We start from the raw sequence: 27,007 nt of genomic DNA on the forward strand, positions 1-27,007 counted from the left end.
AGTGCCCATGAGCTTTTAGTGAATGATTTCTACAGTAAATTAAAACAAACAAACAAAAATTAAAACAACACACAACACATTTTAACACACAAATTTCCCTTAGTAAAATATTTATATAGTAAGTTAAAAATAAGTTAACTTACGTGTTACAAATTGTTTTAATATTGCTAATGTGGGACTCAAAGATAGCTAACTCTAAAAGACTGCTAACTATACAAAGCCCTCTCTTAGTTTAACCAACAAAAACGAATGAATGAATGATTATAACTCAATAAAACTCAAAACTTATAACAAAACGTAGTAACAGTTGACAAGCCTGTTTTTATATCGTTTTCCCCCCAAATTGTCCACACATCATAAGTTACTCTGTGAGTATGATTAATATGCTAAGCTGTGAAGCTTCAGTCAATCAAAGCCACTTCTGTTTCCTTAGCGGCGGTGGGACTGTACCACTCTGACTAAACTAAATTAAACTTTTTTCTAAACTTTTGTTGATAAAAGTTAGTAAATCTGGTTAGTATTGGTTAGCATTGCCATATTACAGCACAAACCTGCCTTTTATTGTGTGTTTTAAAAAATAATATCCAGACTAATTACATTATAGTTAGTTATGTAGCGTTTGCAACTAATCGCCCCCCCCCCCCGTAAATCCAGGCAGTGGTTCGCTCTGCTACAGTACAGACAGAGTACTAGGTTCAGTGAAGGAACAGTAACAGCGGCAGCGGAGGGGTTACGGTACTCAGACTGCTGGAGTTAACACTCAGCGGTAAGTATTTAATGCAATTCTGCCGTTTACTTCAGTAATGACACTTAATGCTTTGTGACCGTGTCGTTTTTGTACACAATACACGCGTGGGCTGACTCACCTGTACTGAGAAGCTGTGAGTTTACTGAGTGCAGTGTGTTAAAGTGCACCAGTTAACCTGCTGTGTTTACTGAAGAATAGGCTGTGCAGCTCTCACGAGGAAGTAATGAGTTTTAAAGAGTTTTAACATGTTTACACCTGTAAACACAAATAAGAACATGTTTATTTCAGAAACAATGGAATATGTGTCTGCTCCTTTCAGCTGTTGTTACTGGGTTACTGTGTGGTGGGTAAAGGGGGGCACTGCACTGTTCTCAGTTTTCCACCCCCACCCACAATCCCAAGCCTGCTGAGTTTGGGTCAGTCATCCCACATTCAGCCTATCCCAAAAGAAGCAGAACCCTATAACTTATATACAGCTCTGGAAAAAAAAATAAGCGACCACTTCAGTTTCTGAATCAGTTTCTCTGATTTTGCTATTAATAGGTATTTGATGTTTAAGTAAAATGAACATTGTTGTTTTGTCCTTTAAACTACAGATAACATTTTTCCCAAATTCCAAATAAAAATATTGTCATTTAGAGCATCTAATCACAGTTTTCATGCATATTGGCATGTTCTCCTCCACCAGTCTTACACACTGCTTTTAGATAACTTTATGCCACTCCTGGTACAAAAATTCAAGCAGTTCAGCTTAGTTTGAGGGTTGCGATCATCTGTCTTCCTCTTGATTATATTCCAGAGATTTTTAATTTATTATTAATATATATTAATATATATTATATATATCATATATTTTCTTTTGTTGTTGATGATTATGGCTTACATTCAAAAAACCCAAAAATCAGTGTCTGATAATCAGAAAATGTGAATATTATGTAAGACCTATTGGTACTTTTGGCAGTGTGGGCAGTGTAACAAGTCCTGCTGGAAAATAAAATCTGCATCTCCTTAAAAGTTGTCAGCAGTGGACAGTGCAGTGTTTTCCCGACAACTTTTATGGAGATGTAGTTTTTGTTTTCCAGCATCCAAATTACCAATTGGTCTTATATAATATTCTAATTTTCTGAGACTCATTTTCATTGATATAATTATCAACAATAAATAAATAAACGCTAAAAATAAATCACCTTGTGTGTAATACATCTATATCAAGTCCAACTGAATTACTGAAATAAAGTAACTTTTCAATAATATTCTATTTTCTGATGCACTAGTGTGTGTTTAATATAATATATTTATATCACAATTTAAAAATTTTCAGGATGCACAAAGTTTACTAAGGTATTTTGACACAAGTGGCAGATTCAAAAGTCAAGTCAAGAGGTTTTTGTTGTCTCTCCATCGGAGTACAAGTTCACAGTAAATTAGTAACTGCTGTGGTCATAACGGACCTACATGTCTTAGCATGTTACAGCTCTCTGTCCCTTATCAACACTAAACATTTTTTTGTTTGTACTGTGTCGGTACTGCACTGTCCTGTCTGTTAAATTGTCTCATGTCTGCTGTATTTATTGTATTTATTGTAATGTTCTAGTTCTATGTTGCAAAATTTGGTGTACATATGTACTTTGTTGTCTATATTGTTTGTCCCATGTTGATTTGTGTTCTCTGCACTGTGCAATTGTACTCAGATAGAATAACTAAGCATTTTCGTATGACTTAAGAGCGCAACAAAATTACGTTCCTCCAGAATAAACAGAGTGCAACATGGAACAAAAATGCAATATAGACAACATAAAGTGCAAATGTGCAACATAAAACTAGAACACTGCAGTAAATACAATAAATACAGCAGATATGAGGCAATTTATCAGACAGGTCAGTGCAGTAATAACACAGTACAATCTAAAAGTGTGTGGTGTGGATAAGGTGCAGATATATTTAACAAAAGGAGATATGATCCCAGCAGTTACTGAATATAAATATACAGTACTTAGTGGAATGTAGAGTGTATTGCTGATATTGTTGATAGGGATAGGGCACTAACCTAAAAGAGCCCGTGGTGGCATAAAATGTGTCACAGACCCTTTTAAAAGATACAGAAATTACTTACAACACTTTGTCCTTCACTTTGTCCCTAAATTACATATACTGAACATCCTGAGCGCATCATCACAGGACAGTGTGTGAATGTGTTTTTGTTCGTCTGACTTAGTTACAGAATATAGGTGTACTGGATTAGAGCTTCATATAAAACTCAATTGAAAAAAAACTCCTTTTAAAAATGTGTTTTAGCATTAATTTGTTTAATGACCTGATTTCTAGAACTAAATGCTAAAGCACAACTTGTATTATAGTTGTTGTAGTTGTTGTTGTGTCATACACGTTACATAAGTATTTAACCCTTTCAGACCTCATTCATGTTCCAGTGAAAACTATAAGAATGCTATTCTCTGTCTGCAATTACACAAAAGACAACTCTAATTGTCTAAAGAGAAATGAAAATAAAAGACAATTAACTTTAACTTAAATTGATTTTAATGTCCATTGCATTGGATGCCTGTCTTTAACATTTTTATTTTAGATTTGATATTGACCTTTTTACTTCACAAATCATCTATAAACAGTAACATTAGCATGATAAAAGTATTCTAAATCTCATAAAATAAGTAACAAGCTTTTACTTTGCTTTGTTTTCTTTAGTGCTGACTAATGAGTTGCTGTTTTTTTCTGATGCAGTGAGCAGGGCTAAGCTACTGTAATTTTGTTCATTGGCTTGTTTAATGTTCTATTCTGATGGACAACAGGTTTTAATTAGTGTTATTTGCAACAAAACATAAAAAAAACACATGCTGTCCATTGTAATGGACGCAGGTCTGAAAGGGGAAAAATAAAAGTATTTACAGACATGTCCCCACAATAAGAAAAAACATAAATGAGCTGCTGACTGAATTTATCTGATTCAAATTTGAATTTGGCATCAGTATTCAGAAATTGTTGTTTCAGATACTCTCCCATACTCCAATAGTATAGTTATTTTAATTCATAATATATTGCAAATGATCTGATTATGGGATGGTAATATATTTTTTTGTGACAGGCCTAAGAGACTTTGGTTTTCTATGCTGGTAGATGCCGTTTGTACAGAGAGTTTTAACTGCAGTTCTGTTAGAAACACAGTACTTTCTCTGGTCTCTGCAGGCATTATTTGATTTAAGTAACAGTTCTTTTACTTGGTGTGGTTTCAGGTTACTCTGCCTGCCTCTTGCTTTTACTTGAGCCCACTTTTGCACAGTGTAGTCTGTTATGTGATCTGAATTGTGAGGTCTGCACAATGATTCACTGTTTCACCTCTTTCCCCTGAGCTCACAGCATGTAGAGATCAGCCTGTGTAATTTGAGATTAATGAAGCTAATTTGATTCAGGTGGAACCAGGAATTTGTACTTAAAAAATTAAGACATTCTGTTTTCCTGTGCATTTGAGGGAAATTTGCTGTGAGGTTTCCAAGGTAATTCTGTACACAGTTCTCTTTGTGTTGGTTTGTGGGTTCTAGGCACGGTTTGTACCCCGGTGTATCTTTGGTGATGTGTGAACTCAAATCTTAGGTACGTTAATATTTCTGTGGAAGACTAAAGAAATGTTTCCATGATGCTCCACACTCTTAACAAAAAGAGTGCTGTGTGGTAGTGCTGGGAGGTTAATCAAATTAATTTAAGTTATTGTTTTAACACAGTTTTCAAAATGGAATTGATTGAGAGTAAATAACTTTATGTGAAAGTAATTTTCATATTTGACACCTTTCCGTTACTAAAATGTGGAGTGTTTTTCCACTTTGTATAGTGTTAAAGCTTCTTTTTATGTAGATGGAAGCAGTTTTAGTACTTTATGTGAACTTTATGTGAAAGTAATTTTCATATTTGACACCTTTCCGTTACTAAAATGTGGAGTGTTTTTCCACTTTGTATAGTGTTAAAGCTTCTTTTTATGTAGATGGAAGCAGTTTTAGTACTTTATGTGAACTTTATGTGAAAGTAATTTTCATATTTGACACCTTTCCGTTACTAAAATGTGGAGTGTTTTTCCACTTTGTATAGTGTTAAAGCTTCTTTTTATGTAGAAGCAGTTTGCTATTCTTTTAAAAACAATTACATTAAATTAAAGAGTAATAGAAATAAAAGAAATAATATGATGCATATTTGATAGCTTTTAATTGTGCTGTTTATCTACAAATAAAAAATGAATTAAACAGTATTTTTTTATGTTTTTTTTTTATACAGTATCATCCCTAGTAATGTGTAGTACTTGGAACAGTACAGGAGCCCTTTTATTGCTGTATAGAGCCAAATTTGTTGTATAAGGAACATAAACAACAGTGTTTAACTATTTAAATGCATGCAATAAAGCTTTAAACCTTGTGAAGGTTCTTTAAATTGTCGTGGTTCCTTTGTAAAAGAGACCTTGACTATTTTTTGCTCTGCTAAGACATAATGGGTGTGACTAGATCAACAAACCAGTTTCTTAAGTTCCTCTTTCTTCACATTGTTTCATCTGAATGTAAAGGTGGGAGGCGTCCCCTCGTTACACTTGAAGAGCTGAAGCCACCCTTGTGTTAGCTTAGCTGTGACTCTTTGTTCTGAGTCAGTCTGGACAGTGGACAGAACTAAAGATTCTGCAAGCAAAAATCTGATTTGTTATTACATTTTTTAATAAATAAAGGGGAATTGCAATAGTGTTTCACAATGTGCCATTTAGTGCATAGAGTGTATTGTAAGTCAATATTGCCAGAAGTCTTGGGATAGGAACTTTTGCAGGTCAGTGTTAAACCTCGCTCACAAGATAACACCTCACAACTGAGGTAAAACATCATTGATCAATATTAATATTAATATCCCATGACTTTTGGCATCTCTGTGTACAAGCCTGCTAGCCGTCTATCCGTCTTCAGGTCTTTGTAAATACTCGCAGCTTTTCTTTGCTAGCAGCAGCTTCCCTTTGCTAGCATTAGCTTCTAGCATTTTTAGCTTATTATTTTATATACAATCGGGTCTTGGTACGTTGCTGTTGTTTACAGAATAGACAAAAGTTTCCAGATTGTTTTATTTCTGCTAAATGTTTAAAACGGTTGTACTAAATAAATTGTATATTTAGATACAGTATTATATTTTTGAAATTAAGAAAATATTTTCCAGTGTTTTGTTATACTGCCAAGAATATTGTCTTCACAAAAATATCACAAAATGTTGTGATATTATTTTAGGGACACCAAGCCCTAGTGTATACTTGGTTTATTTATTTGCTTATATAAACGTCACCAATATTTTAGCTTTATATCATTTCTCTTCTGCTCTCTCAGGTAATGACATGTAATTGGTGTTTAAAAACACAACGTGTAAAAGTTCTAATTGCATTATTATATCATCATCAAGATTTCAGTAGAATAAAATCTTAAAATTATAATATTTTTATTGCAATTAATTCTGAGGCAATGTTTTGTTCATAAAAATAGTTATTGTGGCAGGCCTACATGTAGTTCAGTAGTTTTATTAAATAATAAATAAAATGCGTGTATTTGTATTGTAAATGTTGGGAGCTTCAGTTCTTCTTCACCATGTGTGATCTTGTTCACTATTGAATTATGCAGAAATGTTTAAAAGTCAACGAAATTCTCATTATTCCTTTATGGGAAGTTCAAAAATATCCTTGTCTTCCAAGTGCCTTTGGCAGACTCTCAAATGACCGTTGGCCTTCAGAGAAAGTCAAGTTGAGACAGTTCTCCCTTCCATCAAGATTGTCCTCTGGTATATTCCAGGGTCCAGATGTCCAGATGTTTGTGGATGCCCCTTTTAATGAATGCATTTAGCTTCTTTAAGTTGCAGCTGTTGCTGACACTGGTCTGCAGGTGCTCACGCACAGCTTATTTAATTATTTGTAGAGGTGCTAGGCATGGGATAGAAGGATATTAAGACTTAAGCTTCTGAACTGTGTTCTCTGGAATGATAAAACGAAGCTCCATACAGTACTTGTGGGATGAGTTGGGGATGAGGTGAGATAAGATAGTGATCATCCAACACCTTACAAATACTCTTGTCACTGAATGCAATCAAATTGTCACAGCAGTGTCCCAGAATCTAGTAGAAATCTAGTAGAAATATTTGCTCCAACAAAAGCAGCTTGAACTGTTTATACTAGTGATTTCACAGGAAGCAATGCTTTTGCTCATACAGTGTACATGTTCTCATGTTTAATCTGTTATGGTCACGCCCAGTTCTTTCTTGTGATTGATCGTTTCTGTTTCCTGTGTTTCTGATGGCACATTAGCAGACGTTTTAGCACTGTGGGCCTGTAGAGAGTAACGTGGTTAAGTGATGTGCTGTGGGTTGGCTGAGAAATGGTCTGGGTTAGCTTGGTAATTTAACATTTTTCATACTGAGACTTTGAGCACCATCTGATTATACCAATTCAGTAATTTTGTTCTAAATAAAACAGCTAATCTTTAAAAAAGATATTTCTAAATGTGCACCTCAGTTACGAAGACCATCCAAACAATTACAAATTATAATCTGAAATAGCAAGACTTAATTTCCTTTCCTTTGCAGTTTATTTTAAGCAGTTGTTTTGGCTCTGCTCATTTGTTCTAGGCTAAGAATTCAATTGGTGTGAGTAGACCTGTCATGATAATCATGTTTTATGCAGAAGAGATGACCTCAATCATTTTTGCTGACCTAGATTTTGTGCTTATTCCACAATGACAATGTCAGGATTCATGGGGCTGAAATTGTGAAATAGTGGTTCGGGGAGCATGAGATCATCATTTTCACACATGAATTGTTCCCCACAGAGTCCAGACCTTAAACTCATTGAGAATCTTTGGGATGTGCTGGATGGAGAGGCTTTGTGCAGTGGTCAGACTCTACCATCATCAATGCTGCAAGATCCTGCTGAAAAATTAATGCTGCAACACTGGATTGAAAAAAATATTTTGACACCGCAGAAGCTTATCAAAACAAAACTGCAGTGAATGTGTGCTGCAATCAAAGCTAAAGGCGGTCCAATCTAATACTGAAGTGTGTACCCCCCTCCCCCCTTTTTTTGTTGAGGCAGTGTATTATCATTATATTAGTGGCATAACATGGTCTTAAATGACAGTAATATTGTTCATCACATTTATTTTTTGGACAATTTAGTACCAGTCAAAAGTTTCCTACATTGAAAAGACTATGAAGAAACACACAAGGAATCATGTAGTAACTTAAAAGTGTTAAACAAACCAACCAACAACTGTGAAAGCGTTTAGGTGGGGCTACTGTCAACTTGATGTTTCTGAGGCTGGTAACTGGTGATCTTATCTGGTGAAACAGAAGGACCTCTGGCTTTTTTTTTTTCCAGGGGCGGTCCTAATGAGAGCCACTTTCATCATAATGTTTTTCATGGTCTTTGTGACTGCACTTGAGGATACTTTCAGAGTTCTTAATTTTTTTTGGATTAACTGATCTTCATTTCTTAAACTATTTGTTTCTTAACTTAGCTGAGTAGTTCTTGTCATAATATGGATTAGAACAGGGGTGTCAAACTCATTTTGGCCGAGGGCCACATTGGCATATTGGCTGTCCTCCGAGGGCCAGATGTAACTTATAAATGTAATAAAATGTAACCAAATGTAATATATGTAAATGAATGTAATTACTCCTTAATGTTAAATAACTCTCAATATATTATTTATTCAATCAAATATTACAGTTGCATGGAAAAAATGTTTGCTTGTTGCTCTATTAACATAAATCCTTTTAATTTGTCATGTCATGAAATCCAAAAACTCCATCAATCAAGAACCAAACTATTCAAGTGAATAGAAATGACATCAAGTTATATTAACTTTGAAATTATTAACTGAAATAAGGCTTAATAAATATAAAATCAAAAATTGTGAGCTGTTAAGAACATAGCATTTCCTCAGATTTAGCAGTTCCTCATCCAACCACTAGTGGGAGCTGCAGCAGCAGCACCACAAGTCCGCAGTCTTTACTGAGTCAGAGCTACAGCCCAGCCACGGGCTACAGGGCTCAGCTCAGCCAGTCTGGAGCGTTTTTACAATTTTTAAGTTCTTCTGTGTATGAAATAAAGATTTTTGTAACCGAATAATACAGCTCTCTACAGTTCATCTTTCAGCCCAATCAGCTAACAGCAGCCGTTTAGAGCATGAGTCACTGCTGGGATTACATTATAAACAGGTCAGTTATCGCGCTGCTAACCTCAGGATGTTTATAACTACGGAGTTTAGTGGACACACCACGGCTGCAAGGTTAGACTGTTGAAGGCTAACGTTACTGAAGACTATTAAAGGCTATTGGAGGTTATTGAAAGGGTTATTGAGGGCAGAAATCAGTAAAGGCTGGTTAGATAAGTGATTCACGTCCTCGTACTTTGCTGCGGTGAAACTGCGACTAGCGCTGTCACAGTGATGTTTATTAACGTCATTAAAACAGATTTTGTCAGCTATTGTCTTATAAATGTTTACACAGAACTTATATCTCTCCTAAAAAGCGTTTATTTTGGTCAGTAACACTCTTCGTAACACAAAAGGCATAACGGTCTTTCGCCTTGAAGCACAGCCGTCCGTCTGCATCAACTTCTCTTTTTCTGGACATTATGGGATAAACATTTATATGTCTCAATTCCACCCGCGAAGTTACACCTTCCCTCCGGCAGGGTTTCCACATCAATGACTACACTGCCGTGTAGTGGCAGTAAGCCGTAACTTTGCGGGTAATACAATCGACAAGCATTGTGGGAAATGTATTTTTTGGTCAAAGAACGCTTCTGACTTATTTATTATAGACACTAAGATCTTACAAGCTCTCGCGGGCCACATAAAAAGACGTGGCGGGCCACATTTGGCCCGCGGGCCTTGTGTTTGACACATGTGGATTAGAACATTACTCAAATAGAGCTATTCACTATATACCAACTCTACCTCTTCACAACTTTACAACTGATGCTCTGAAACACATTAAGAGACAAGAAGGTAATTAACTCTTGATGAGTTCAGAACAGCTGACTCTACCTTATAAAGCTGACTGAGAAAATCCAACCAAGATGTGTATTTAAGCAAGAGGTCCTACTTTGAAGAGTATAAAATATAAAACACATACTTAATGGTTTAAAACCTTGTAATTCCATGTTTTTCTTCATAGTTTGGATGACTTTAGTATTCATCTTCAAGGCAGGCATTTTTTTATTTATGAAAAAACCCTGAATTTAATGTGCATCAAAACTGTAAAAGAGAGAGTGAGAAGGTAACACAGACATGAGGATATCCTGAAACGCTGGTATCCATGTGCTCCATCATCACAAAACCTTTTTTTATGTTTTTATGTGTAAACAATGGGTCGACTGCACCAACATGTCAGTTTGCCAAATTTTCCTTGTGTTTGTGAACCTATGGATCTGCAGCCTTTGTCCAAAGGAAAGTATTATTAAGAAAAACAGAAGCTTTCTATGAAGTAATTTTCTATTTTCTAACAGAAAGAATATTAGGGCAAGGCTAAAGCTTTCAGAAGAACACTTAGACAAAGACTATTGCATCTGGAACAGTCGCTTTGGACTAAATTTAGTCCTGCCCAGATTTTTGTCTGTTTTTGTCCTTATCTTTTGACATGACTGTATATGTGAGCTTATCTAGGGAGGTAAATTTGCTTTGTTTGAACCATATCATCCACAAAAATTAGTATTTGAGGCTGGTTTAAGTGTCGCCATTCACTGTGGACCATTTAGTGTGTTTATCGGGTAGCACTCAATATTTGTGACTATTGTGATTTATATATATATATATATATATATATATATATATATATTTATATATATATATATATTTTTTTTTTTTTTTTTTTGTGCGGCCAGCCTCCCAGTCGCACAGTGTATGCACCCTGCAGTGGAAAAGCATGATAAAGGTGGTCTCAGTGTTGGAAATGTCAGAGGAAATGGGGGTACTGATGTGTGTGTGTGTGGGTGTGTACAGTACATGCGAGAGAATGTCCAGAGCCTTGCTGAGATCAGCCCTTTTTATAGGCTCCCAGAGGCCCTGATAACTCTTTCTCTAACTCTCTCACTATCTCTATCTCTACTTATTTCACTCCCCCTTCCTCTCTCACACTCCAACTCCCCCTCCCATTCAAGCACAGAAAGAAAGCCATGCACACACACACACACACAGAATGAATAGCAGCTGCATTTTTACAGGGCTGTAAGTGGCTCCACGAGTAACATTCTGAACACAATGGCCCAGAGACGAGACCATTCTGCCTTACCAAGCAACACAGAAAGTAGGCTACAGAAAGTCCACCATACTTCAAGCTCTTCTCTGTCTTCTGTAAGGCTTCTCAATCATGTTTTCCATTGACTCCTGACCACAGCCTGCTTATGGTGTCGTCATCAGTATGTCCGTGCCAGGAAAAAAAGGCCTCAGCCTACGTATGTAGGAAGTTCTGGGCCGCCCCTCACTCCCCACACACATAAACAACCATACCTACGCATATATAGAAACATATAGACATGTGTCAATGGCTTTAGGAGTGAATTGTCTTGTAAAAAGCCACAAATAAGCCTGTTGGGATAATTATTTTATAGACTTATCTTACTAAATCTAGACATTGGCTAAATAATTTGTTTGTGCCCTTATATTGTAACATATTTATTTATTTGTGAGGAGAGTAAAAACCCAATATCTGTCTATCTAAATATTTGTAATAATAATAAAAATAATAACAAGTTTACTACTCTTTAAAAGTAATATTCAAGTCCATTGTATTGTACTATTGTATGATCATTATATCTCTTTTGACATATATATATGTGACAATGACAATAATATTATCTAAAATGCTCCAAAAAACAGGTTATTGTGACAGACCTAGCTTAAACATATACTTATTTCTTATAGTTCTTCTGCTTCTCTAAAGCACTTTTAACCAGTAGAGGGAAGCGGTAGTAAGTGGAGTGCTGTGGTTTGGCTGAGAAATGACCTGGGGTAAAATTGTGCACCAGTGAACACGGTTGGAGAAATTGTGAAGTGGTGCGTTTTTTTTTTGTTTTTTTTTTGTCTATCTGTCTATCTATCTGTCTATCTATCTATCTGTCTATCTGTTTATCTATCTGTCTATCTATCTATCTGTCTATCTAAACAATTACTGCTATTTAAACATAATAGTTTAAAAGTCTATTTTGTTGTATTGTATTGAACTTATCAGTGTACATTGACAATAGAGGCCGACCGATCGATCGGCCAGCCGATTTAATCGGCCGATTTTTGTTATTTTTTTATCAATCGGCATCGGCCGATTTTCTTATTTGGCCGCGCCGATTTTAATCCGGCACATCTGCAGGCAGCTACTTGGAACGCAGCGCAAGGTTTCAAGAGTGAGCAAGACTTTCAACGGGTAAGGCATCCATTTTTACAATCCAGTGTCCCAAAGTCTATATTTTCTCTCATGATTAGTAATCTGTGATGTTGCTTCATTTACTGAAAAAGAATAGAATTTCAACTGCATCAGTGTTGTAGCATTTCTCTCCAAACGAAACTATGCTTAGCGTTGATGGCAGGAGTGCATTTGGAATGCGCCCTGACTATGCAAAGCAAGCCCTATCTATAAGCTCTAGTATAAAATAACTGACGTCTCTTCTTCAGAAACGAAAATCTAAGTAAATAAAATCAAATTAACACTTGATATTTTCAGTATTTAAATTATTTTTAGACGAAATGAAAAAGGGCAGGACTAAAACTGTTTAAGGATATTCGCAGCATCAGCTGTGCTGATGAGGACTGTACTTCTCCTTATATATAAACAGTGTTGGGCACGTTACTTTGAAAAAGTAATTAGTTATAGTTACTCGTTACTTCTCCAAAAAAGTAACTGAGTTACTAACGGAGTTACTCCACTATAAAAGTAATTAGTTACCAGTAAAAGTAAGTATGGCGTTACTTTTTATTATTCGCCCGTCAAAAAAAGGAAATCAATTATGCATTTACTATTATTATTAGAAAAATAACAAAAAATAACAAACGAAAATAAACCCAAAATGTTGACAAAAATATAATCTAACGAATTTCAAAAAAATAAAACGAAATTCTCCACACAACCAAAGAAAATTACTAAAACTTGTAATACTGAAAAAAGCGGAAAAACGTCTGGGGATGAAATTTAACAAACCAAGCCACACTCAAAAAAAATATGTATATATAAAACAAAATAATGGACAAAAACAACAATTTAATGCCCGTTAAAATGGTATTAATATAACAGCTTCACCAAAAGAGAATAGAGCTTAGATCATGCCCAAAAAATCCGACCCAGCCGGAGCCCGTGCACATTCTGCCCAAGCCCGAACCATAAACTGTCATTATGAGCCTGACCCGATCCGCCCCATAAACTGTCTGTTTTCGGGCTGATTGAATGAGCGAAATATAATCAGAATTATGTTAATTAACACTGTAACATAGAAGCATAGAACTATTATTTAATTTAAATGATTTTTAAGAACAGCTACACACAATGCTGCAAGTCAAACGCGGAGGCGTTCACGTGCGCCCAGAGCTACGTGATTACAGTTTTCATTTTTATTATAATTTAATTTTATTTTGTTTTTATTTTTTCTGTTCATTTTAGGGTGGGCTTGCTAGCGCGAGCGCTTTACACAAGAACTAACGGACCACGAGTGCCGCGCGCTCGGCACAACAACTCCCGCTGCACTCTAAGAAATATAAGTACAGATTTGTACTTAAAAGAGTACAAAGCTTGTCGCTGGGGCTGTACCTTATATTAAGGTTCAAAAAAGTACCTTTCAGTGAAAGTACTTTTTTGTACCCATGGTTTTTGTGCCAGCAAAGATTATAAAGATTATAAACATTGTCATCAACTAAAAATGGCTCAAAAACTTGATGATACAAAATTGTCTGGCTTTCAAATAAAAAATGTGCAATTTAAATATATACTGTTCATTAGTACAGTGATGCAGAATACTGAATGTACCTTTTGGCTGGTTAAATGGTACAAATCTGTACTTATTGCTGTTAGAAATGACTTTGTACTTCAGAGGGAACAAATCTGACCCTGTAAAGACCAATATTGTACCTTTGAGGGTACAATTATAAAGAATGTACCTTCGAGTACAAAAAAGTACTCATATCGTACCTCTGTTTTTTAGAGTGTGTACAACTCCGCTGTACAACAGCGCTTATAAATAAATTAAACACAAAAATGAGGATATTCTATCAGTAATTTCAGTTCGTTTTAGTTAGTTTTATAAACACAAAATACAGTTCGAGATAGTTATGTTTTTCCTTTTAATTACCGTTTTTATTAGATTCAGTTAACACAAATGTTTTTCACTTTCAATTTTCGCTATTTCGTTCGCTTTAGTGAACAATAATAATTGGTTACTTAGCAACATTGTGATTATCACACCAGAGCTTTATATAAAATAAAAATAGGAGCCTGATTTCGGGTCGGTCCTCAGGTCAGGTGGGATTCGGGCAGAGAATCTAAGCTCTAAAATAGAAAGCAGCAGCACCACAAAAACCGGAGCAGCTAAAAAGAGCTTAACGTCCTTAATTCGGAACTTGGGTTGTCCACGGCAATCACTGAATTGATTAGAGCACGCAAATCGTCACAATTATGCCTCACTTCACCACGCCAAACCACAGGCACAGCGGCCAGAAGCTCAAGTTCACCGGACAGAGGAGGGGTTAACCAGGGCAAAGCGAAATAAAAAAAAAAGTTCATAGAGCTGCTAAAGTAACGTGCAGTAACGGGGTGTCGGAAATGGTAACGGCGTTAGTTACAGTCATAGTAATTAGTTAGATTACTCGTTACTGAAAAAAAGTAACGGCGTTAGTAACCGGCGTTAGTGCCGCCTCCTGCTGTTCTGCTGTAAAACTCACCCGTTTAAAGCGGTTTGCGCTGTTAGATATTAAATGAAACGATGAGCAGAATTTTCTGTTTTGTCGGGTTCTACTTTAGAACCCCCTCCAGACTTTTCTGATAAAAGCTCATTTTATCCTGAACCTATAAAGTCCGCGCTCTTCAGCTTTCTGAACTCATTTTCCGCTCACGCACCGAACCTCCAGTACAGCTGATGAGACGCGTTTCTCTGGCTAAGGAGCTCATTTGAAGAAGAAAAAAAAAACAGATAAAGCTATATTTAAATTACAGCACATGTCTGTTTTTGCATTATTTATAATTTTATTCTTAATTTAAACGTCACCCATTTTTGTAAAATAATAGCTGCAGCCCTAATGTGAACATTTTATAACATTGTCCTCCCATGTCCATTCGTTTTCAACTGCATGGAGTTGAAGAAGAAATGAGCTTTGCCGTTTTGGAGTAACTATCTAAAGTTGTCACATTATGGAAGTCTTCTTGCACTCTGTTAAACATATTAAAATGAATAATTAATAGACTAACAGACTGCAACAAGTCATACATTTGTTAATTAGTAGGCCCCTACAGTAAATTTTATATAATAGCCAACATAATATTTCTACTATAAACATGAATATATAGTGTATATAGAACATATGTTATATAATGAATAAAATAAAATGTTATGGATAATACAATCTAAATAAAATTAATATTTGTTTTATTAACATATAGTGATATAGTAACATTAAAGTCACTATAAAATGCTAACCTTATTTTCAATAAATTGTGTGAAGTTTACAACTGTTGTTCCTCCTCTTACTAATATGATTTTAAGCATGCCAAATAAATATAATAAGATAGCATATCGGCCCTAAAAATCGGCAGGTCACATCGGCCATCGGCTGACTCTGACCACTAATGATCGGTATCGGCATCGGCCTTAGAAAAACCCATATCGGTCGGTCTCTAATTGACAATAATTTTACCTAAAATACTAACAAAAAAAACACACACAAAAAAACAGATTAACGTGAGAGGCCTACCTACAAGTATACTCATTAGTTCTTCTTGTCTAAAACTGGCCCTTCCAGTCTGTCTCAGCCTGCTTCCGTATGTGGTTTTTTGTTTCACACATTCACGTCTATGATTTCTGCGGATGCTGTTCACGGTAGGCTAAGTGCCACTTGTCTCTGGGGTTGCGAAACGCATGACGCTAGTACAGCGTGTCTGAGCTGCTGTGTGTGGGACCAGTGCAGTCATTAAGTGAGTCATTAAGGTCAGGAGTAAAGTGCACAACTCCTATGACCAAAAAAGAAATAAATTAGATTTGGCCTCACATGACACAACAAATTCACTGTAAATGATCTAATACTAGTACTGGGCCTGTAGTGTAGAGTGACACATCATGCAGGATGTTTCCAACTGTAATACACCTTCCTTTCAGTGCATTTTTTTTTAGACTCCAAGGGAACATTGCAAAAGTCATAGTACGTGATACTATGTGTGTCAGCCTAATGGAGTAGCCTAGATCATATCAGCCCAGAAAAATCTGCTATCTGCTCAGATTCTAATTAGAATAGTCCATACTTCCACAGGAATGAGTCAGATGTTCTTCAAAGCTTTCCTACATGTTTCTGTGTCTATAGGGAATTACGCCTTGCTGTATCTGTCTGGCAGGAAGTTGCAAAGATGTAAAGGCATTTTGAGGATTACTTAGAACAATGTTAGACGCATATAGAGACACATGGAAATGCGTACTATATGATCAGATCAGAGCATGGTTCTAGTTCTGTGGACTTCTGGATTCAGGTACTAGAACACAGTGAGCCAGCTTCAAACAGATCAAGCTCTTTCTTGTTTCGGCTGGAGTGGGTGTGGGTAGGTATTTCCACTGCTGAAAACCAACAAAAGGCGTGTCAAAACACGGCTGACTTGCTACACCTAAGCAGGCAGGCAGGAATCTCCTAATCCAGTTTTATCACCGTTCTGTGTCTCATGTTTGCTGTTCCCTGGCTTTCAGGCTCGGTGAAACACAATGGCAGATGGAGGGAGTGATGTAGAAACCTTCAGCTCCTTGGATTTGATGGTTGTTGACTGACTGGCTGAAACAGGACCCTCAGGCCGTGGTGAAGATGGCGGCCCGTAGCGTGAGTTTTGACGCAGATGCCCACTTCATGGAGACGGGAGTGGAGTAAGTACCATCTCATTTACTGGTTTTAGTGATTTTTTTTTATTTATTTTTTTTTTTTTTATAAATTATCTCAAAAGTGTCTGTAAGAACTGTCTAGGGGGAATATGTAAGGACATGATTGACAATCAGATAAGTGTAGTGATTAGAGAAGATTAGAGTAGTGCTGGACAATATGGCAAAAAATTATATCATGATATTAGGACTGGGCGATATTGTGAAAAAAAAAAAAAAACTAAAAAGATCATCTTGATATTCTTCAAATATATAGGCAATTCTCAATTACAAATTAGATTTTTAGTTCTTACAAACAACACCATTTAAAGTGATACACAACCTACTATTTCCTTTACATTTCATCTTTTTAATTTTTTTTTTTTTTACTTTTTATTTTATGAATAGTTAACAGCCTCCTTTAACCTTTTTTTTATATTAAGGTGTGAACCTCCTTGTATTTTAGTTACAGAATATTATAAAATCTGAAAATTACTACCACATGAAGAGTTTTTGTTTTATTATTTTATTATATTTATTATATTTTTTTAATATATACCGGTTTAATATAGACCTAAGCAGTCTATCTAATGAGATTTCTTTATGTAAAGATGTACAATTTCCATTATCCCATTTTGAAAATCATGTTAAAACACTAATTCTATTAATCAAATAAATTTAAGTAACTTCCCAGCCCTACACAAAATATTTATTAATTTCAGTTGGTACGTTATAATTCCAATGTCTATATGAACAGTATAAAAGCCACAGCCCTTATAATCCTATCATAATCAATCACTGATAGAACTGCTAGGCCACATTATGATATACTGTATTCTTTGTGTATTGACTCGCAGCAGAATGCACCCAGAGTGGCATATATATATAAATATATTTTTGCTGCTTATCGTTCAATTTAACAGGATTTTTTACACTCTCTGTAATGAAATGTAAAGTTGGGTTAGTGTTCTTTAAGCAGTGATGATATCCTTACTAGGCATATTGTCGATATAATAAGAAAATGTATCATGATACAATAAAACATTGAGATATTGCCCAGCGCCATGAGAAATATGCAGAGCAACATCTAACTTTGTAAGACACCACCAGGATCAGAACCGTCTGGATTGTAGAAGCAACTATAAAGAACAAATTATATTGTTGATGCAACAGCAAATGTGTCACTGACACTGGTTGCACTCAATCAGCCTGGTCTGTTTGGTATCTGACATTTGCTTCCCTAGATTAGAACCAGAGATGCTAGGCTAATGTTGCAAACAGACACTTTACTTCACTGTCATTCAATCAGTCAATCACAACCAATCACAGCTTGGTAAATATGCATTTAAAGGGGGCTCGTTGTGAGTGCTTTAATCTTGCTGTTGTTGTGGAGTGACACACTGCCCCAACTGCTGGTATGATGATCTGGAGGGCTATTGTATACAACAGTTGGTCACCTCTAGTAGTGATACATGGAACACCAACTGCTCAGTGATATGTGCAGGACTTTCTGGGGCCACATGTGTTGCCTTCTAACTGGCATTTTTCAGCAGGATAATGCTCGGTCACACACAGTCACTCGGTCACCTAGGAAGCATGAATGTTTCTGCTAGATTGCATCACTTCCTTGGCAATTTATCGCCAATTGAGCATTTATGTGACCATCTCGAATGCTTTCGCGTCCTATATGAGTGTACAGGATCTACAGGCCCATCTGCACCATTAGTGGGCAACTGTGCTACAGGTTGCCATACAGTTCCTGTATGGCGCCGTGTCCAATTATAGCTTTTAGATACTAGAGTTTGCTTTAAATTGTACAATTTCCCCCTATAAAATGTATCTTTTGCTGTAATATTGTTATCACAAACATATATCATAATTAAGTTTTGTTCAATTTCCTGCTACTCCTTCTCAATGCGAGTGTGTATAAAGTGTAGAGTGCACTTCTGCCTTTCTCCACCACTTCCTGTGCTATTTGTGTAGCTGTTCATGAAAGCGTTCTGGCATTGTTTACAGTCATGCACTTTCATCTGTTCCCCCTTATGGAGCTGGATAAAATGCTGTGTTTGTGGTCAGCCCTGATTTCCTGCTCTTCTTTGTTCTCGGAGGGGCTGCAGGACAGGCACGGCCCCCAAGCCTCGGCAGAGAGAGAGCCTTTGTTTTGTCTGATAGTTTGTAATTTGTTTGTGTCCCAGCTGAGGCTGTGAGCATGTGACGGATGACATGATGACATCGTGTGCAAGTCACTTCCTTTTGTTATGGGCAGTTGAGATGCATGATTGTGGTTTTTCTATTAATTCACATTTTGAGTGTCGTCGTTTAGGCTACCCTGACGTCCGTGCTGTGTTTGCTTGTTTGGACAAGCTTTAATAAACATTGGAATTTTTTATTAAAAGAATAAGAAACAATACTACAATTGTAGTTACTTAATTTCTTTGATTTGTGACTAGAAAGGAGGCAAGTGGACTGGAAGGTTAATCATATTAATTTGATTAATCTGTTTTATTTAATTACTGTTTTAATGCGATTTTTAAAGTTGGATAATTGAGATTGTACATCTTTACCAATAGAATCTGCAATAGGAAATCCTATTTTCTTTAATACTATATCTTCCAGTTTTGATTCCAATAGAATATGACTACTTGGAACAGATAAACATGAGTCTGTTAGCACCATACTTAATGCCAGGCATACATTAGAGGGGTATAAAAAGCCCCAGCACCCCCCTTCCTCAGCTCTGAACTGTGGAACAGTGGAGCATCCATCCTGTGGTCCATCCAGAGATTTCTGAATGAGATAAGGTGGTGATTGTCCAACCTACGAATACATTAAAATTAGTGGTGTCAATCAGTTTTGATCAGATTAATCACACCAGTATTCTGTGATTAACTGCGATAAATTGCACTTGTTCTTTTTAAGACGCAAGTTTTTTATAGTGGGTATTAAAATGTAAATTAAAAATTGAATGTAAGAAATTTGAAATGCAATTCTATTTATATTAGTGGTGTCAATTAAAATGCTAGTTTATACTTGTATGTTTGAGGGGAGATAAAAACCAATGTGGGGCACTGGAATTAAGAATGCATTACAAATTAGATGAAGAAAACTTTTTTTGTCTACTTTATTGTAAGCATCACAGCTTGGTTGTGAGAATTGTTGAATTAGAACTTTATTTGCTGAGTATAAAATGGCGTTTTTACACCTGTGGGTGGTTAAGTTCGGTCCAAAATTAAACCAGCTACAGGTGAAAAACTGCCTTTTTATGGAAGAAGTTGAGGTCAAACCTGGTGGTGTAATTTCAAATGAATAGTTTGCATTAACTCTTTAATGTTGACAGCCCTAATTTAAATCTAACTTGAAAAAAACTCTCTCTACTGTCCAGGAAAGGCTTCTATTAGAACATAAGCAGGATAAACACTTTTATTAAATACCCTTGATTTTAAAGGAATACAATGAATTAGCTTAGCTTGGTGTCCCAATACTTTTGTCTATATAATGTGGATCAAAATCGTAGTAGCAGCCATTTCAATGTAAGGAGTTTGCCAATACTGTTGTCTGCTGTCTGGTGAACAGTCTAACAAAATGTCAGGAACCACACAAGCAAGAGATAAGTGTGTGAATGGGAAGCAGCTTATGTGATGCTAGTTAGAGGGGTATGACTTTTCAGAGCTTGGTAGCGGCGTTAGCGTCTGTGCAAAAGTAGACAACCTCAGACACCCAACATGCTGGGGGGCAAATGTGTGTATCTGATTTTGGGCTGAACCACACTATGATACTTTCAGTGCTAATGTGTGTGTGTCTGTATGTTGATGGGTGTGTGTGTTTTTGTACTCTAGGAGCCCCCTGGACGAAGATCGAGTTCATGACTCCTTCACTCAGCTGATTCATGAGCAGAGCCGAGACCTGAGCCATACAGAGACCATGGAGATGAACTCCTTTGATCTAGAGGAGGAGACTAGAGGTGCATACACACACATATACAGACATTTTAATATGATGTTAGGGACTTGGATTATACATACTCTACACTGATCAGCCATAACATTAAAAGCACCCCCTGTCAATTAATATCAGCTTCATCAACAATGTAAGAACACTTTGTAGTTAATTACTACAGCCAAGAGCAGCAGGGAACTAGAAAGTGCTGCTTTGTGGTACATAGAGCTGACAAAATCGACAAGGAGTGTAAAAAAACAATGAGGTGGTGATAATGTTATGGCTAATTTGGTGTGTTCTGCATGTATTTTATGTGTGTAAATACCCCAATTTTGTGACAAGGGCATTAAAAAAGAAGTGCATGGCTTCTTTTGTAAAATCTGTGTGTATATTTTTTGGCTGTGTGTGTGTCTTTCAGATGATTTCCCATCTCTGAGTTGTGCAGACAGTTGTGCAGGTGTTCCTGAGGAAGCAGAGTTGACTGATCCGCTGGTGGAGACATGCTGGTCTACAGCCACTCTCCGAGTGCTCTCCTCCATGCCGAGCCGAACCATTGGTGAGTTCTTCCTGTCTAATATCCAACATCACCAATTACAAATAGAAAGTAAAAGCATTGTTATGGAATAAAGCTATTTTTGTTGCTGACCCTATAAATTCATATTTTAACAATTATACCATTGTATTAAATATAAATGACATAATGGACAGCTGTGCACATGCATTTGGTGACAAGTAGATGTTACTTAAAAAAAAAACACTCCACCAAATTACATTTTGGGCTTAAAGAGCCAATGTCAGATATGTCATTTATCATCCATTCATTACAACTTTTCTATGGTCCTAATGCAAAAGTATTTTCTAAATTGATTGGCTTGTGTTCTAGATCAGGCATGTGACCACAATGTAATGTAGCAAAATATGTTCCAAAATAATGAAGTGCAGAATATACATAATGAAGTATATATAGTTCATGCATATAAGCTACAACCGTAAACAATTTATAAAAAAATATGTGTGTAAACAATTTACAAAAAATATGTGTTTAAAGCTTCAGAGTAGATAATAGAATGTATTTAAAAAAAAATACTATTATTATTATTATTTTTTTTATTACAATATTACTGTGTCATGATATTGTGTATGATATGGCTATATGGCCCACCCCTACCTAGTACTTACAATCCCATTACATACCATATTACAAATGAGGCTATAAGAGTAAAAAGGATTAATTTGATATGGGATTTATATCTGATGTGAGAAAATTTTGGAAAAAGAAATTTGAGAAATGCCTGGCGCCGAAAGCGCTAATCTCTTTCCCACACTCAGCGATACCCAGAATGCACACAGTGTGTGTGTGTGTGTGTGTGTGTACAGGTTGTAAACAGGTGTGATCAATATTTCGGTGATTGACTTCACGCGTGGTGCCATGTGTAGTAACTTGCTTACTGGGTATCATAGTCTGGAGGCTGGAGATCGCAGGTAGAGCTGAGTGTGTGAAAGAGAGGAGCGCTTTCGCCGTCAGGCTTAACAACTATGAAAACTATGTTTCAGATATATTTTTTGCTCTTGATATAAAATATAAAAAATTGCAATGAGGAACTGATACCCATTTTGGCTCAATGATTTTGAAGCTGTGGGTTTAAAGTAGTTTTGTTTGTATATTGTGGGTATAAGCAGTTTATAATAGGCTGGATTAATGTAATATTAATGTAATATTTTTCATGTAAATCTTTTCTTAATACCAGGGTTAAGTTATTTGTTGAGTTTACACACCTGACCTTACCCTCTGTGACCTCTTTTTAGCTTTTTCACTGTAAATGTTTACCACTTATTGACTCACCTCTTAAAATAAAAGCCTACGTCCAAAAATGGAGCATAGTTATAGTATTCCCACGACAACATTACACACATTAGTGCAGCAATTAGGTGTACAAACAAAAGGTGCGCTTGAAAAAATGTGTACCGAGGGTCAGAGTGTTCACACTCATTACTAATTGTTTGATAACAAGGGCACACTGTACAAGGGCACACTGTGCATACTGCGCGTAGTTTCCTACATGATTCATATTTTTATCACTGGACTATTTGAGCGTGTCTGATTGTGCACCTGCTTGGGGAACTGAAAGCAAACTACAGATCAGACAGTTTCCCGACTGAACAGATGCGTCCAGCAGACCTGAAAAAGCTGCAGGACTGATCATGACATAACTGGAAACAGGCCGGGACAGGTCGAGGATTTTGGATCTGTGCCAGATAGGATTTTCCTCTGTGAGGAATTCGGTCAGATTGCTCATTCATTTATGACAAGCTCTGTGGTTTTAATGGATCACTTCAGCTGCAATTAAAGCAGAACATCAGCATACAATTGACCTCTCAACCCACAGCCACCCTCTTCTAAAGCAATGGCTGTTCAAATTTTACATTTAATCAAAGTACCTACATAACACTGAGCTGGGATGTGCTGCTGTAGCCAATCAAAACAAGGCAAGATAGAAACAGCAGCAAGTATGAAAAGAATTTGCTGCTATGTGATTATCTCACCAGTGTGAACCTTCACACACATCCAGAATTGGTTCCAATAAAAACGAGTCAAGAACACAATATGGACGGAAGTATCTTCCAAAATCAAGGGTATTAAAGAGCATTCCTGCTTCTGTCTTGGGAACGCTTTGTACTAGATTTTGAAGCATTGCTTTGAGGATTTGGTTGCTTGCTGATACAACAGTGTTAACTAGGTCTTGAAAGTATAAAATGGAGCACCATTAATGCAGAGAACACAGTTTCATTGCTTCACAGCTCAGTGTTTGGGGCTTTACACTATTCTACACATGTCTGGCATTGGGCATGATGCCAATCAGTTCATGGGTATAATGGGTTTATCTTTTTGGGAGAGTTTTTACTTTAGCAGTACTGTGATATCTGTGTATCTGTGTTAGCAAAAGGTGGAACCTAAAATAGCTAAATATATTCATAAGAAGGGGTGTCAGGGATCAAGCTTAGCCTTCGACTACGCATAATTTTGAATGGAGATTTTCTATTGACAGGAAACAGAGTCTACAACTAGGCTTTTAATCTCTGTCTGGGAAACCAACCCATAGTGCATCACCAATGTAATTGTAAATATTTTGATGTAAAAAAAAAAAAAAGCACAATATTACATACTTTCCACCCATTATGATGAAATGATAAGGCTTTGTACTAGGTGGAAGTATCTTTCTTCAAAATAAAAGCCTCAAATATATTTCAGACTTTAACAAATCATCCTTTTTCTCTCTCTTTTCCAGGACGCAGCCGTGGAGCGATCCTTTCACAGTATTATAACCGAACCATGCAGATGTGCAGACGCAGACAGAGCCGACCCTCCATACGATCCTTCTCCCGTTCGGCCCGGCCCAGCATCTGCGGCTACCGCGTGGAGACAGACGCTGCCAACTTCGACCGGGAGGGTGAGGGAGCCGTGTGGGAGGGAGAAAAGGGGATTTTTTTACCCCTCAGCTGTGATCTTATATGATTTAAGTCTGGTTTATAATCAGATATTGATTGATTGTCAAGGCAGATGTTGCCTCTCATTAAAGAAAATGGAATTTGGCAGCTGCTGTGTTCTGAATTGTTAAGAGACTATTAACCATTTATTTGGTTAGTTTGGAACAACGTCCTCTAGACTTGATGTTAAAAGAGCATTATCAGCAGAAGTGTCAAATAAATAGGGTCAAAAAGCTAGATCAGCTACAAATCATAATTGCAGCTGCAGATGTGAAGTAGCACCAATCAGGTATGGTATCAGTGCCCATGCTGTCACTTTCAGACAATATCGATATTTACAATAGAGAGCACTGAAAACATGACGCAGTTAAGGATGCACGTGTTACACTAAATGACCTTTGACTGAGGCCAGCAGCATGTCTAGGGTGTGGTATTTTGTTGTTTCCATTCTTGTACCTGTTACTGCATTGTGGCACTTTAAATTTAAATCATAACCAGCAAATGTAGTTATGTCTAGCTTATTATATCTTATTTAAAAGACAGAACACTTCCTTTAGAAAAATTCAGCTTATACAAAATGGACCAATATAAATGTCAGCATTTATAGACATATCTCGGGTAGTTAAGGGTTAATGTCTGTAACGGTACTCTGTATCAACAGATACTTGAAAGTCTGCTATTAGTATTGGAAGGGGAAAAGTTGTATCGGTTCATCCATCAAAGAAAGCATTACCGATACTTTATATTCACAAATGCTACAAAACCTCTTTATTCACAGATTTGTTTTCTAGAAACAAGCTGGTTCCACAAAAGATTTATTGCATATAAATATGCCCAAAGGTCATCCAATTTCAATAGAGCTTTAGTATTTGTTTATACGTGTAAACAGTGGATGTGAAAAGTTAGTAAGTTGCTCCGTTAGTAGAGTATGAGACTAATGTAAGTATGTTTTTGTCTGTGTGTAGAGAATAAGCGGGAGCGTCTGGTGAATAACCTGCAGAACCTGTCTGAAAATGATCGTGTCCGCATGTTAAGAGCCATACCGCTAAGCCTGCACGAGAAGAGGGAACTGAGGTATGCCAGCACACGCACACGCACACACACAAACACATGCTCACATTGTCTAATTATTTTTATTAAACAATACATAAAGTGACTGTTTTTTTTTTTGTAAAAATGTGTAATTGCAAAGAGTTTTCTAAAAATGACCTTTAAATCATGTAAAGTGGTGCAGTTTTTTTTCAGAGTTTTTTCAGATGAATTGTTGAAGTGATTTTAGCAAGAACACTTTCTTTTATATTGCCAGCTCTCTCCAGTTCTCATTTTAGCAATGCATGTTTTTTCTTTGCATTATTTAAGTTCTGAAAGCTCTGTATCTTTTTTTATTATTTCAGCCATTTCTCATTTTCTGCAAATAAATGCTTTGTATGACAATATTTTTATTTGGAATTTGGGAGAACTGTTCTCTTAAATTCTTTCAGACCTTTATATTGCCCTCTCTTGTGTGCATGCTAAGAGACATTCCAGTGTATGTGTGTGTGTGTGTGTTTGTGCAGGCATGTGCGCGTGTGTGCGTATCCCCTCCTTTTCTTCCTTGTTTGAAGATATCATGGGCATCGTGGTACCTTTAGTGCCGCCAAGTTAAACTAAATAATATTAACGGAATGGGTATTTTACGACTTGCCTTAATTGCACTTTACAGCTACTTTAAACATACTGTACATCACATAAGACACACCACTGTGTGTTAAGTCTAGGACAGTGAGAAAATGGCTGGCAAGTTTCAATGTTTAAAGTTTATTTGTCACTTACATGGTCATACATGGTGTAACTAGCAGTGAAATGCTTGGATAACATAGCTTACATTGGAGGCCTTGTTTGCTCGGACCACAGACAGAACCTCAGTAAATCAGTAATGGTGAAAAAATGGGGACTAGATCCGCTTTTGCTTTTCCTGACCGTAAATGGATTTAAAATATGTCCAGAAATGTCCAGAAATCACATGGCCTGATATACATAAGTATCTCCTACAGATGCCCAGTGTTTATACAAAGAGACATATTTCATACAGCCTATCTGCAGTTGGTGTGTTTACTGCACAACAACTCCATGTCATTATTGGTCTCTTGTGTGAAGAGCTGCTTTTTGGTGCTTTCTATATTCTACACCTATAACCTATTGTTTCAGCTCCACTGACCATGTAGTTCTATATGTATTTTTACATGTAATTCTTTAATTACAGACTTTAGTCCTGTATCTGTTTCTCTGATTACTTTTATTATCCTCCTTTAATTCCATTCTTTAATGGTCAGGTCAAAACAGGACCACCATAGCTATTTTATGCGTGGTGGATTATTCTCAGCAATGCACATGGTAACATGATGTTTTAGTATGTTTTGTGCTGTAACGAGTTGAGTGAATCAGACGCACCAGTGCTGCTAGAGTTTTTAAACACCCCAGTGTCAGTGCTGGACTGAGAATATGGACTGATAAAGGACAAGAGGATGACCAACACAAACTGTGCAGTAAAGGATGATTTCTGTCTGACTTTACATCTACATGCTGGATCTGCTATAAGTAGTGTGTCTAATATGGTGAACAGTAAGTAAACAGTGTTTAAAAACTCCAGCAGCACTGCTGTGTCTGATCCACCCATACCAGCACAACACAAACTAAACACTACACCACCATCACCACCACCATGCCATTGTCTCTGCAGTGTTTAGAATGATCATACC

At 36.6% G+C, this 27,007-nt stretch overlaps 1 protein-coding gene across 2 annotated transcripts in view; it reads left to right on the forward strand.

Moving 5' to 3' along the window:
- The window catches only part of tmc6b (transmembrane channel-like 6b), a 43,924-nt gene that overhangs the window by 2,397 nt on the left and 14,520 nt on the right, over positions 1-27,007 (forward strand). The window contains exons 1-6 of one of the 2 annotated variants that reach the window (XM_049465449.1): positions 659-766; positions 16,686-16,856; positions 20,684-20,808; positions 21,202-21,339; positions 24,071-24,232; positions 25,235-25,343. In XM_049465449.1, coding sequence (XP_049321406.1) covers positions 16,798-16,856; positions 20,684-20,808; positions 21,202-21,339; positions 24,071-24,232; positions 25,235-25,343 — 593 coding nt within the window. In that variant the 5' untranslated portion in view covers positions 659-766; positions 16,686-16,797. Of the gene's footprint in view, positions 1-658; positions 767-16,685; positions 16,857-20,683; positions 20,809-21,201; positions 21,340-24,070; positions 24,233-25,234; positions 25,344-27,007 lie in introns of those variants that run through there. The other variant, XM_049465450.1, reaches the window with a different exon arrangement.

Source organism: Astyanax mexicanus, chromosome 16, assembly GCF_023375975.1.
Source record: "Astyanax mexicanus isolate ESR-SI-001 chromosome 16, AstMex3_surface, whole genome shotgun sequence".
Taxonomy (NCBI): domain Eukaryota; kingdom Metazoa; phylum Chordata; class Actinopteri; order Characiformes; family Acestrorhamphidae; genus Astyanax; species Astyanax mexicanus.